This window comes from Thunnus albacares, chromosome 5, assembly GCF_914725855.1.
Source record: "Thunnus albacares chromosome 5, fThuAlb1.1, whole genome shotgun sequence".
Classification (NCBI taxonomy): Eukaryota; Metazoa; Chordata; class Actinopteri; order Scombriformes; family Scombridae; genus Thunnus; species Thunnus albacares.
In genome coordinates this window covers 35077156-35091931 of record NC_058110.1, presented here as the reverse complement: position 1 = coordinate 35091931, position 14776 = coordinate 35077156, and the positions used below count along the sequence as shown (strand labels likewise).

The following is a 14776-nucleotide window of genomic DNA, read 5'->3' as shown; positions in this document are numbered from 1 at the left end:
ACTGCAGGAGATCACTATGTGTTTGTGCAGCTCAGTGAATTAAAATCATCATGTTTTATTGTGTTTTTCTTGTGATATGTTTTTGTCATTTTTGTGGCTCAGTATCAAACTTCAACACTTTCCGTTATTGACCAAAATGTGTCTGTCGCACAGAGAGGTTCAAGTTCAAAAGTTGGCATTTAATGTGCAGTCAGATTCATGATCTTGTTGACCCCCGCTGAGCTACAGAGATTCAGCTCAACTTAATGCAAATGTCCTCCAACAACCAGCGAGAGCCAATCAGGCTTCTTAAATAACTTAAATAACTTTAAACAAAACGGAGGAAATCCGATCGTCGCGGTCTCCAGCTGTATTTAACAGCTGCCGAGACCTTTAACGGAATGACGACATGTGGACACAAATCACCGACATCGTTGGTTTATTAGTACAGCAGCTACGTCAGAGAACAACTGTCCAGTCAGAGCAGAGGATGTAAATTAAGTGCTCAAGACTGACAACTATTCTGCATCCGTATGTCTGAACGCACCTTTATTCTTTGATCAGACTGGTTTATTTCTGCAAAACTTTGGCATTTTTTGTTAAATGAAAAAAAAAATGTGGAAAAACTTGTTTCTGTTCCTCAAAATAAGGTGCAAAAACAAAAATACCATCATTTTCAGTATCAATATCTGTTTGCCGTTTGGTGTCGGGTTGAGGAGGTGAGTGAGAGACGAATGGTGGCCAAGCTGTCATCCAATGCGAACCAACCCCTCCGACCCCCTCTATGAGACCCTGAAGGCCCTGGACAGCTCCCTCAGTGTCCGGTTCATCAACCCACGGTGTTCCAAGAAGCACTAACAATCCTTCGTTCCCTCTGCTGTGTGGCTTCACGACGACCTCTAATCTCAGCAGACCCCACAGTGACTCCTTGTAGTGCAATATGCTGTACTACTGCCTCACAACTATCATACTTAAAGGACCAGTGTGTCGGATTTAGCAGCATCTAGCGGTTAGGTCGCAGATAGCAACCAACTGCCTCCCCCTCCTCCCCTTCCAAGCATGTAGGGGAACCTAAGGTGGCTGCAAAACTTGAAAAATATGCGATGGGCCCTCTCTAGAGCCAGTGTTTGGTTTGTCCATTCTGGGCTACTGTAGAAACATGGAGGTGCAACATGGTGGGCTCCCTCTGTAGATATAAAGGGCTCATTCTAAGGTAACAAAAACACAATTATTCTTATTTTCAGGTGATTGTACAATAATTAAAACATACTTATGAATATTATATTACATTTCTGACGAGGCCGTTCTACTAGATGCCACTAAATTCTTCACACTGAACCCAATTTTTTCACTACACACCACCAGTTGCACTGTAACTGTTCCTGGTTCTTCATTGGTTTTGCACAATTTGTCTTTTGCACTGTTGTTTCTTCGGTTGTACAGTTTTCCTCTAGGTTCCCAGTTTTAGGTTTTACTGTTTTATTCATGTTGTACAGTTTACTTTCTGTTTAATGGTGCTCAACAGTGTTGCATTAGTGTAAAAGGTTTTACACTGAAATTCAGGTTGTGTAACGGTATCACTCTGCTCTGCTCGTGTACTTGGAATTTTATTCTTATTTATTTATTTTAACACTTCCCTATTCTATTTTCTACTCTGACATTACTTTCCATTACATTCTGATTCTGCTGCTGCTGTAACACTTGCATTTCCCCCCCAAGGGTCAATAAAGGTTATCTTATCTTAGTCAATCAATGACAGTAAGATGAATTACAGAAATGCCAAACAAAAATTGGTTGATATATAATCATCTGATTTCTTAAACTCTCAAAAACAGTATCAGCATCAAAATGGTATGAGTTGGTATGGGTTGGGAAATCATTTTTATATTGCAGTATCGTTACTGTTTCTCCACCACTTATCAACATACGCCCTCGCAATGTCACAGCTGCTGGTAAAACATCGTAATGTAGCGTTTTGTCTGCCTCATCATCTCCTTCTGAGATGCTTCTCTCTCCAGCTCGTGCTTGTTGTCAGTATCTTCGTTGTCAAACAGTTTTATCAAAGGTTTAGTTGTGAAAGCCTCACACAACAGCAAGAGAAGCAACGTTTGTGCCTCGAGTTTTTCTCCCCCCAACTTGCTTTACGCAGTAAAAACCAGATTACATGTAAGACTGAAACATGGTTGTGCACTGATACGTATCTGTGGATATTTTTAGCTATGCAGCTGTTGTATGTTCACATTAGAGAAGATGAGATGAGCTGATAAAGATGTTGATATATACGTCTTCAGTCATTTCACTCCACTCAATAAGCAACAAGCTCAAACCTGCATTAACTGATGTTCACTAGTCTGCTAGTTTTCATCAGAAACCAGTAGTGAACACAACACTGACACACTGATTTTATACAAGAGACAGAACTACTAGGGTTTCGTACCGTTCACATTTGAACCGATACCAGTACCCAACGCTACCTTTTTACTACTTTATTACAGAGAGACCATAGGATTAGCATGCTAGGCTAACAGCTGTGTGACTTCATATCTGCGCCTTGACATCTTTCAGAACACATGAACACCGTACACCACATTGTTATACAGTCTAGGGGCAACACACAGCACGGCACAGCTATGCTAACAATGCTAACGATGCTCACTAGCTGCTATCCGCCATGCAGGCTGGTAAAATGGATCCGTTGCGTGTCTTTGTATCTGCGGGTCAGTGATCCTGTCAGTATCGGAGCCTCTGTGTGAGACACTTTGGTCAGTAAATGTGTGTTTTTAAAACCTATTTCGGGGCTGTGCTGAGGGAAAATTTGACACCAATTGATCAAACATGAATCGCTACTCTGTAGTCTTGACGTAATTTGGTCGATACCCTTAAAAGTACCGAGTTCGGTACCCAACCCAAAGGAATGATCAATCAAATCATTATCCTGAAAATTAAAAAAAAAAATAAAAAGTTGGCAATTTCTGGTGTTTTTACTTTCTGGACCCCTCCCATCATATACATTCTTGTGACAGCGCCATCTTGTGGTGTTTGTTTTCCCTGCTGCTTGCTGACCAGGAGGTCACAATGATTTGATTTGATTGCTGCCTCTACAGGAAATCCCTGTTTGTCTTTTGCGTGAGGAATATCTTACAGATCAAAACGTTGCCTCAAAAAAAAAAGAGAATAAAAGTATTTATCGGGCGCTTAACAACTTCATTTTTTGTCTTGTACCTGGATAAAGTGCCTGGATGTGCGAACGCTTGTCCCTCTTCTGATACATCATATGAGACACAAGATTAATCATTTGGGAAACACTGTTTCATCTGTAACAATGTGGTGCAATTCATAAGATCACCAGATGTTATTTCATGTAAAACTTCAATCTGAAAAGTAACTAAAGCTGTCACATAAATGTAGTGGAGTAGAAAGTACAACATTTCCCTCTGAAATGTAGTGGAGTGGAAGTATAAAGTAGCATCACATGAAAATACTCAAGTAAAGTACAAGTAGCTCAAAATTTCACTTAAGTACTTGAGTAAATGGACTTAGTTACATATTATGGTGAAATGTGCCTTTAAAACTGACTGTCAAAGCTTCTTAACAGAGCCTTTACATGAATGAACATTCAGGCTTTTCGAGTCTCTATATGTCACAATACTGTGTGTGTATTTAGGTCACGTGTGTGTTTTTCAGCGGCTTCAGAGTCATGTATACTGTGAACATGTATGTAGAGTTTCACACTGTGACCTCAGTTACTCACCCCAGGGTGCTGATGAAGCCGTTGACTGACCCCTCGGCATACAGGGACACGATATCCCCGATATGAAGGAAACTGGAGGCAGAGTCAGACATCCTGCAGCGACTTCAGGTTCCTCCAAACAAACAAACAAACAAACAAACAAACAGGAACCAACAGGTGAAGAAGGAGAGAAAGTTTCTGCTCCTGCCTACTGAGGAAACTTCACAGGCAGAAAAGAAACTAAAAGTTTGTTTTGTTCTTCTCATGCAGCAGCTGGAGTCCGGAGCTCTTTACATTCAGTCTGCAGAGTCCACCACTCACTGTCTGCCTTCAGACAGTCACTGCCGGGTTCTGCATGACAGCCAGCTGGAAAAAACCTCTCAACAAGTTCGGAGAAGAGTTTAGAAAATGAGCCAAAAAGTCGGAGAAACAGCTGATTCGCGTCTGTGGCTGCAGCTCAGTATTCAAGGAAATATCACAGAACTCAGCTGCGTGTGAGCGCGTCTCTTACAGGACTCTACAGTGCAGAGAGAGGTGTAGAGACACAACCCTCCCTCTGCGCTCAGTGTGTGTGGGCGCGTGCACGTACACGCTCCCGCCAGAGAACTCCGGTATTAAAAACCAGGAAGTGAGTCGAGGTGTTGATAAGGCTTCAAGAAAGAAAAAAACTGTCGCAGGGCGAAACGCATGCAAGCATGCAACAAAGCTACAACATGCTGTATGCGGAGCGTGCACGGACAAGTCTGGGAGGCACGTACACGCGCACACACGCCCCTGTATCAGTGGTGGAAGAAGCCTTCAGATCCTTTACTTAAGTGAAAGTACCAATACAGCAGCGTAAAAATACTGCATTACATGTTAAAGTCCTGCATGAAAAATCCTCCTACAGTAAAAGTACATAAGTATTGCAGTAAAAGTAGTGGTTTGGTCCCTCAAATGACTGATATATTGTTATATATGACATCATTAGATTATTAATAGTGAAGCATCAGTGTTAGAGCAGCATGTTACTGTTGTAGCTGCTGGAGGTGGAGCTAGTTTACACTACTTTATATACAGTTAGCTAGTTTAGTCCAGTGGTTCCCAACCTAGGGGTCGGGCCCCTCCAAAGGGTCAGCAGATAAATCTGAGGGGTGGTGAGATGATTAATGGGAGAGGAAAGAAGAAAAAACAAAGTTCTGATACACAAATCTGTTTTCAGTTTTTTGGACTTTTTCTCTAATCTTTGATTTTTGCTGAAATATTGGATCATTTGAACATTTATTGAAATGAAAGCATGTGAGAAGTTTAGAGGGAAAAATCACTATTTGGTGGAGCTGTTAACAACTCATAGACATGTGAAATGTGACCCCGACTACACACTGCTTTTTGTAAGACGTCAAAAGACAAAAAGGTTGGAAACCACTGGTTTCATCTTTAACAATGTGTTGTATTTTAAAAGCTTGTTATATTATCCATTGTGTCAAATCTTCATCTGAAAAGTAACTAAAGCTGTCAAATAAATGTAGTGGAGTAGAAAGTACAATATTTCCCTCTGAAATGTAGAAAGTAGCATCACATGGAAATACTCAAGTAAAGTACAAGTACCTCAAAATTGTACTTAAGTACAGTACTTGAGTGAATGTACTTTGTTACTTTTCACCACTGCCCTGTATAATCCCCATTAACCAAAAAACAAACAAGTTACATCAACATATTTCCAGAAAGGAGGCAACTCACGTACACATGTCCCAACATTTTTTTTTAGAAGTACAGAGTCATTTAAGTTCATTCTTCACCTCGGAAAAGTAGTTTAAGTGTAAAAAAAAAATGCTAAAGATCAACTTACTGTACTAGCATGGCCCGATTAACCTCCTATGAGGCCTCAGGGTTTGTTGTTGGGCTCTTCTTGACCCCCATTTTACATGGTAGTCTAGAGCTCCACAGAGAAAGATCCACACCTTTTCTGTGCTCTTCCTGCCATTTAGTGCCTGTGTTTGTGCACATATTAACAGTATTGGACAAGTTACTTGATAATTGTAATTAATTACTGATTACAGATTACTGGTTGTTAAAGTAATTACATTACTTTACTCATTACTCAGCAGCAACAGTACTGCATGACATTACTCGTTACTTTGGTCACTCAGCTGTCAGCTCCGTCACACACGCTGCAGCTTCTGTATTTAAAATGTAGAAACAGGAAATGAGATACATGTGGTTTACAAGCAGGCACGTAACAGCTCAGAAGGATTTACTGACCATCCAACAGCTAGTGTTAGCGTAGCCTCAGTGATGCACACAGCACTGCAAAAGTCCTGACCTCACTGCACAGTTCACACACCCTCCAACTCTGAACTAAACCAGCATCAGGTGACTCCTGAACGTAGGCGAACCCATGGCTAACGTTAGCAAGCTGCAGCTAACAACACACAACATGTGAATAAGACATTTCTCCTCCTCCAGAGCATCTGTCAGCTGAATGCAGAGACCACACTGATATCAAAACTCCATTAATCCTGCAAGACAGGAAGCACGCCGACCCACGAGTGTCAGTCTGAGTTTTAGACTGTAAAAAGTAATCACATTACTGTAATGTATTAACATGTCACTAAGTAATGCATTACTGCCCAACACTGCATATTGAGTATATTGAAGGATAAGGCAGTCACCATGTGACCCAGTGCAGCGATGTGTAAATTGAAAATGCAGGTGGATGAAACACACCTATAAGCGCCTGTCTTTACTGCACAAAAACATAAAATACTACAAAGTAACATCAATAGACACAACAATAGCTAATAAAATGACTTGGTTTATATTGAAAAATTGAGCAAAGAGATGTGAAAGTCTTTAGGGTTTTCAAAAAGAACTCATTAAACATGCACATGGATGTGAACTTTATAAAAACATAAGAAATTGCATTTAATGATGCATATTCTGATATATTAACAATACATGCAGCAGACACATTTTCTGTATTACAGATGAGAAGGCACAGAAGAATAATACGTATGCAAGACAAATGTGATTACTGAGTCAGGAAGGACATGTATTCAGCAGCAACGTGCCACAATTACACAAAAAACACAAACTCATGATCATGTCTGCAAAACGAGAACCGACATGTTTCAAAGAAGTACAGTCCGGAAACTTGTGGTTTCTTGTGGTGAACTACAATTTACTGTGAAAAAAAAAACAGGCTGTCATACACACTGTTGTGTGTTTGTGTGTGTTTGTGTGTGTGGAGTCATGCTGACTGGACTTCCTGTTTTAGCTGTTAAAGCAGCGGGCAGCAGGCTGGTACACACTGTGACTCTGTTCCAGTAAACACACCACAGACACCAGCAGAATGACCAGCGCTGGTCTTTTAACTCAGGGTGGAGGTGGCCGCAGTGCATTGGGGCATTTTCAGCAACAGGAAGGTCAAACCAACATTGACTTGCAGCTGTTGAACCTGATGTTTAAGTTTCTTGAGTTTCCTCTCTGATCAAATCAACCAACAGTTCAAGGAGGAAGTCCTGTGTTCTCTCTCATTTGTCTGACCAGGTGTTCAGACCAAACACTGCATTAAGATAATACAAAGGGCTGCTGGTGTGGGTGTGTTGTTAGAGGTGTCAGCAACATGATGGGTAACAGATCCATGAATTCGAGGCTTATCAGATCCCAAAATAACGCTCACTGACATCTCTCCAGTCAAAGACACAATCGGATCTTTGGAGGTGGGATTAAGAATGCTGACATCGGGACCACAGACCGTATATAAAGATGGACGTATCGAGGTGTGACATCACCCGTTGTTTTCATTGGAGCTGGTTTGAAGCCCAGAGTTGCAGCTTCAGGTCAGCGCAATCTTTTCAGTTTGGAGTCAGGGCCTTTCCAGATAAGGAGTGAGTGGTGTTGCCTTTCACACCCTGGAAACACGCCTCGCTACCTCAGACCCAAGCTAACGCTAGCTTACTGGGAACACCGAGCGTTGCACACTAACGTTGCTAACAGGCTAACAGGGCAGGTGTCATAATCAAGTAACATTAAACTTAGTGAAATATTGTGACAATAGTCAGACTCAGGGAGAGCAGCAGGTGAGTCAGCTGTCAATCACAGCTGTCAATCAGTGTCCACACGACAAACATCAAAGCTACTATAAGTCTTCAAATCTTATTAATGAAGCAATAATTTCCAAAATGACCACCAGCACACTTATTAGAGGGCCTGAATTTAGAGATTGAGACCATAATGACTGGTTGGAAACAATGATTGACTCAGTATTTCTAAAGAGAAGTTGAGGCTTTTTGAATGGGAGTCAGATGGAGCTGCTAACGGCCGTCTGTGACACTTTAAGGTTCTTCAGTTACTGGTTGGTTGTGACACCCCAGTAGCAAAATGGTTAATCAGGGTATTTTTTAAATACCACATGAAATGCAATTTAATACTTTTTTCACTGTCATACCGATGAAAGAATGAAGGAAAACCAGCTGGGACAATAAGGCCTACAATTATTCATTAGTTACATGAATTTATTTACAATTATATCACATTCGTGTCTCAGCTGCATCGAGGTCAAGGTCACTTTTATTGTCTCCCTCAGGAGACGTTCGTCTCAGCTAAATGGAACTGCTGCAACAACAACATGACAATAAAATACACAATGAATAAGAATACATGTGCAGACAAAAAATTACCAAGCAAATTAGTACAAAAACCATTTACTCTGTTAAAAAACTGCAAAGTTCTGTCCTGGTAGCCTACTGGTTAAGACTCATGACATATAACCACAAAGTTCACTGTTTGAATCCGGCTGCAGACCTTTGTTGTATGTCACCTCCCATCATGTTCTCCCTTCAATTCCTGTCATCTCTAAAAAATATATTTTAAAAAACTGCAAAGTTCTCAGGCAAAAAACATCTCAGAGCGTCTTATCTTAGTAAGTAAATTGAAAAATTTAAATTACAAACAAACAGACACATGTGACTTCACATGCTTACAAACAGGCAAATAATCAGCTCTTCTGTCTGTCCTCCACAATACGTAGGTAACAATAAGTCCTCGTAAATAAAATCATTTATCAATGAATGTGACCTGGACCCAGATGAATGTCAGAAAATTGATGGATGGATCAACAAAATTACTAAGTAATTCAGTTTTGGGCTGCAACTAACGATTATTTTCACTATCAATTCATCTGCTGACTATGTTTTCGATTGATTGATTGATTAATCATTTTGTTTATGAAATGTCAAAAATTTGTGAAAAATGACCAGAGTCAAGAGTCGAAGGTGACGTTTTCAAGTGTTTTGTTTTGTCTGACCAACAGTCAAAAACCCACATATTCAGTTTACTGTCATGTACGACAAATAAAACATCAAATCCTCACGCAAATACATCAAATTTTTTGATGTATTTGCTTAAAATGACTGAAACGATTATTTGATTATCAGAATCATTGCAGATGAATTTTCTGTTGATCGACTAATTGATTAATCGGCTAATTGATGCAGCTCTAATTAAGTTAATTTAAGTTTCTGCATGACAGGACCATCACATACAGGACCCAGGTGGCTGAAGGGGTTTGGGGGTCCTGACTGGTTTGGACAGCTTGGTGTCTGAGGGCCCATTCCCCATTTAACCCCCCTTCAAACAGAAAAATGCTCCTCAGACCGAAATGAACAGACCCCTCCTGTAGGGGCGGGGGGGCTGCTCTAGAGAGTATCTGACCTGCAGCAGGCCGGTGACCTCCTGCAGGTCTGGGAGCGGCCTGAAGCAGACAGGACAAGCAAACAAACAAAAGAGGTGGTCTGATGGGAGTGAAGAGAGGGGGAAAAAACTTGTCCTGACCCATCCTGGTTTCACCCTGGCACCTCTTCGTCCCTGGGACCCAACCAGAGACACCCCCATCCCTCCACCACCCCCAACAGCACTGCAGCTCTCTTTGCTCTCTCCTTATCCTTACACACAAATACACACACACCACATGTGCATCTCGTATTGAGCCATTTTTATTTATCTATTATTTTGTTCATGTTGTTGTTTTGTTTGGGTTGCTGTCTGGTTTGTATTGTCACGTGTCATATGTGTTTTCATGTTAATCACTCATCTTGGACTGAATAAAGGGGGAAAAGTTTTTGGTAAAATTTACACTAGTCTGGATTTAACACAATTATAAAGTTAAGTGGCGTTAACATAATGTTTGTCAGGTAAGATAAGTAGGTTCTTTTTGTGTGTTAGATGAAATTGATACTAAATGCTAAATTATGCAAAAAAAAATACAACTTGGATGACGTTACAGAAACTGCAGCTGATGTTAGCCTAGCTAGCATTTATGTCATCCCTTTAAAACCACGCACACTAAAAAAAAAATCACCACGTCAAATTTCTTCCCAGTTTGGATCAATATACTGTAGCACAGGTGCAACACTGGGTTAACTTTACCATGAATTAGACACAACAAATGTTACTTGTACAAAACGATGTGCAGATGACATTCAAGAGATACGCAAGTTATTAACAATCAATAATTAAACGTGACATGTCAGTTTAAAAAAGTTGATTATTACAAGCTTTAGTCTGAATAAAGAAGGAAAATACAAAATAAATCTGGGTCCCTTGTCTTGAGTGACTGTCTGGCTAACATTAACCCAGTACTGTGTTCAGTTACATTTTTAGTGATTTTTAGTGTGAGTGAAACAGATTCTAGTATAATATTTCCTCTGGAATAAAACTTAAAACTCATACAACTCGTACTCAAACCATACACAGAACATGTACATTACATGTGCCGTTTATACTGTTTATACTGTGAACATTTGCACATTCCTGATCAATATCTTCTTAAACTCAACAGCTCTTTTCACTTAGCATATATTACTATATATTACTATACTTATTTTTTAATTGTAAACCTTCTATTTTTTGACTGTTATGTGCCACAACAGCAGATAAAATACAAACATTAAAAACATATTTTCCAGTGTTTTTTTAGCCCTCTCCTACTCAGGATGAGAAGGTAACAGTGCTGTAACGTCACAAAGCCAAATACAGCAAACTAACCTGTAACATGAGCACATCAGCTGACTGTTTAATGTCAGCATTAAGATGCATCCTCCGTTTGTTTTCACGTTGCTTTTGTTAAAATGCTAACAGTAGTTACAAACAAAAGATTGAAGATAAAGTTAATTTTTTTTTTAGATGTCTAGATGTTAAAGATCCCCTCCAGACATGTTTATAAGATGTATTTAAAAGATGTCTCCTGCTTCACTGTAAAGTTCATTCTCAGTGTTTGTGCACTGGAGGCCTCAAGCTTCCACATCACACTTGTGGAAGTTGAATATTGGACCATGATTGGCTCCAAACTATTTGTGATGTCACAAATCCTGCTGATAGGTACACCCTCTTAAATTGGATTTTTGAAGAGTTCAGAGAAACTTTCCACTTCCAGCAGATGAATGTGGAAACAAACTCTGTACAAACATCTTTCTGCACAGAGAAGCTCAAACGTCCAACTGTAGAAAGAAGAAAAACATATTTTTGAGTGGATGGGAACTTTAAGTATTATCATAATTTCCTGATTACAAGCTTTAACCTAAATGTTTCAACATGTTTTGAACTGAAAATCACAAAAAGTACACTTATTGGGTAATATTCTTGTTTATATGGTCGCAGTAATAAAAATAAACAAAAACATAGACGTTAGCATTTGAACGCTAATAACAGCATTACTGACACTGTGCTGTCTGCAATTAGTAGTCAACTCGCTCCATCTGTTGTTTCCATGAACAGATTTATAATATGAGTGTGTGTGTGTCTGTGTGTGTGTGTGTGTGTCTGTGTGTGTGTGTGTGTGTGTGTGTGTGTGTGTGTTGCCCATAGCAACAGCTGGCAGTTTTAGGTTCCCTGGTCTCCATGGCGATGGAGAGAACAGGCCAACAGCGCATTTGTTTCTGGTGAGGCGTAAAACTTCCGTCGGGAGTGTGAAACAGATCTAACCTGTGTTAATGTGTGTGTGTGTGTGTGTGTGTGTGTGTGTGTGTGTGTGTGTGTGTGTGACTGATTAATCGCTTCTCTCAGTTGTGGTTTAGACCAGAAAGAAAGAAAGATAACGGCTCAGTTTCAGAGTGGAAAAAGTTCTCAGCCTTTGAGCCTCATGTCCTGTTTCATCAGCCGCGTTTCCACATGATTGTCTGTCCATAGTAATCAGAGTCATAAGCTTCTAAAATAAGAGTTCATGTTCCTGTTTCGAGGCACAGAGCAAAAGACCAAAACGGACAGTAAGATTATCATAGATGTCACTCAGTAATATCTCTCTGCATTATAGGGTCAGAGGGTCCACAGAGAGGAAAAGAAACTGCTCTTAAATTAATAATTAGTGCTCTTGATTGAATTTTTTTGCCTGTCAGAGGTCACCGAACGACCAAATGTAGTCAGTCAGCCAGAAGTTTGAAGGAAGTGACTGACTGTATGGCTTGTTGACGTAACCTCCCCTGTAACCTCAGTTACTGATCCAAACGGGATCCAAACTGGATCCAGTGCAGCCAAGAAACACTCCACAGCTATATATATATATATATATATATATATATATATATTTATATAGCCATGTCCACAACCCTGAAGCTGAGTTTTTATGAACTGGATGACATCTGCAGGAGCATGAAAGTGTATGAAAGTATTATAAGGGATCTTGGAGATAACACAGTGTCGTGCTTGAAGTATATCCACATATCTTAGTCCTTGATAAAAAATAAAACATTATTAAATCCAACAACCACAGTGAGGGTGAACTCATGCCATGAGGGTGAATTCTGTTCAATCGAGAGCATAATGGAGATTGACATGAACATTTTTTCCCCCTCGGCTGATTGTAATTACGGTTTGATGATCAAACAGTAGCTAACAGGACGTTAAGCTGTTATATCAGTGGAGCTAAGCTACACAAGACACAAGCTAGCATTAGCAGGAGTTACACATCAATAATGAGAATAAAACACCAATTTAACTTGCTAAAATATGACTCTCTGACATCAGTATTTTTAAAATCATTATGAAAATCCTTGTGAGACAGTTTTAAGTATGTCTCCTCTGGTCTTTGCCTTTCAGTCACTTTTTGTATGCAGAGCTCAACATTTTAATTTGAAGACCTGACGCTCATGTCAGTAAATGTCCTGGGATCAGAGCTGGAGGGAGTTCATGTTTCTCTGACTGTACATCATGTGGTTGTGTGTGTTTGTGTGTCTGACATACTTGTGTCTACCGTTTGAAGTGATGGGGGCTCAGAGGATGGAGGGATGGACGGATTTAGAAAAAGACAGCTGTCTAAATAGGGAGAAGGTCTAAAATTAAAAAAAAAAGGCGAGATTTTCCATCTAAACCTGAAAACAAGCCACACACTCCTCTCTGGAGGTTAGAGACCCGGACGAGGTCGGTTAACTGGGGCAAAGAGAGGGAGGAGAGGAGGAGGGGGGCAGCAGGAGTCTTAGTTAAATAGACAATAAGGTGACAGAGAGGTGAGAGTAAAAACTGAGATCTTTGAGTAAATTATTTCCATAAAACTGCTTCCAGTTGTTATTTTTACAGTAGCTTCAACATGGTAGAGCATGTTCAAAGACGGTGTCCCTGAAAAAGACACAAGACACAGTTTATTACACACATTACTGGTAAAACTGCCCACCTGACCTGCCTCACCTTTGACCCCCACGGCCCCCATCATTTTAAGGCTAATGTTTAAATTAGGAAGTAAAACTAAACCAACACACATAAAAATGAATTCAGTAACTGATCTGCCTGTTTGTGTTGTCATGTTAGTCCTCTATATTTACAGGTTATCTTCTCTTTTCTTTCTATTTATGGTGAATGTTTGTCTCACGTTTACATACAGAAATAATGACAGAATGATGCATATTCATTAAACTTACAGCTTCATTTTAGTTCGTGTCTGATCTTCAGAGTAACTGACGTCCACCCAGGAACATGAATTATAGAGACTGTAGACTGTTTACAGCATTTATTTGTGTCATTTACAACATTTACACTTTGTGATGTGTGTATTTTCATTATCTATACAGCACAGCTTGTATCAATCGTCACTTTCTGCACCACAGACAGCTGATGTTAAGAAGTGTGCACTCGCTCTGAAGTACAGCTTTGTAGAAATTTAAGAGCATTCATAGAAATGCTCTTAGGAAACACTCTCAGACTTCTAAGATCAGTTATTATCAGGAAACGAGGCCCAGATTCTGTCATTTCCTCATAGTTACAACGTCGTCCAGAACCAGGAGTTCATTTCTTTCATTCCCCGCCTGTTTGTGATGTTCATCCTGCCTGAATCCTTCTGCTTTAGTCAAAGTCAGCTTTCTTGTTCACCTCATCTCCACCTCTTTGAGCAGATTAGGATTTTCTGTCCTCAGATTCAAACACGGAGGTGAAGACGTCTCTTCAGAGACCTGCTGGTAAAGACAGACACTACAGACAGGTTTATTCAGCCTGGTGACATAAACTCTATAAAACAGAAGATGCTGGTGATCTGTTTGTCTGGAGATGACGAAGACAGAGCGGTGTGATCTGTTAGAGGATGTGAACTTGGTTGATGTATCAATGTGGGTTAAAGATTGTGTGTGTTTTTATTTTTTAGAGCTGCAGCGAGATCGTTCTCCAAACTAAACATGACTGTCAGCTTCAGGAGATTTAGATTGGATTTAAGGGAAAGGAGGAATTTCACGCTCTGTTGTTTCACACCAACATTTTCCACTAACTTTCTCTCCCATATAAGGTGTGTGTGTGTGCATGTGTGTGTGTGTGTGCGCACTGACCCATGTTACCCTCACCGTCTTTCTACTGGAGAGACTGACAACCTTATATAGAGCTGCAGAAACAGAGCAGGACTGCGTGTCCATATCCAGCCTTTCCACTCACCTGATTGGTTGATGTATGGAGGCTGTACATCTGTAACCTGCCAAACAAAATGCTTCAGATTTTAATTAAATGACTAATCTATTTAAAAAAAGGCCTAAAGGTTTACTGCAGCATCACCAGCCAGGACTGAATTACAAATTTTAGAAAATGACCTGATTTATAGTTCATACTTTACAACAACAC

General features: G+C 40.1%; 1 protein-coding gene across 1 annotated transcript in view; it reads right to left on the bottom strand.

Annotated features, from left to right (window-relative positions):
• The window catches only part of itpr3 (inositol 1,4,5-trisphosphate receptor, type 3), a 79331-nt gene extending 74928 nt beyond the window's left edge, over positions 1–4403 (bottom strand). Inside the window, exon 1 of the mRNA XM_044350412.1 lies at positions 3731–4403. Within this exon, the coding sequence (XP_044206347.1) occupies positions 3731–3822 (92 nt within the window). The 5' untranslated portion in view covers positions 3823–4403. The remainder of the gene's footprint in view (positions 1–3730) is intronic.
• Positions 4404–14776: the final 10373 nt, after the last annotated feature.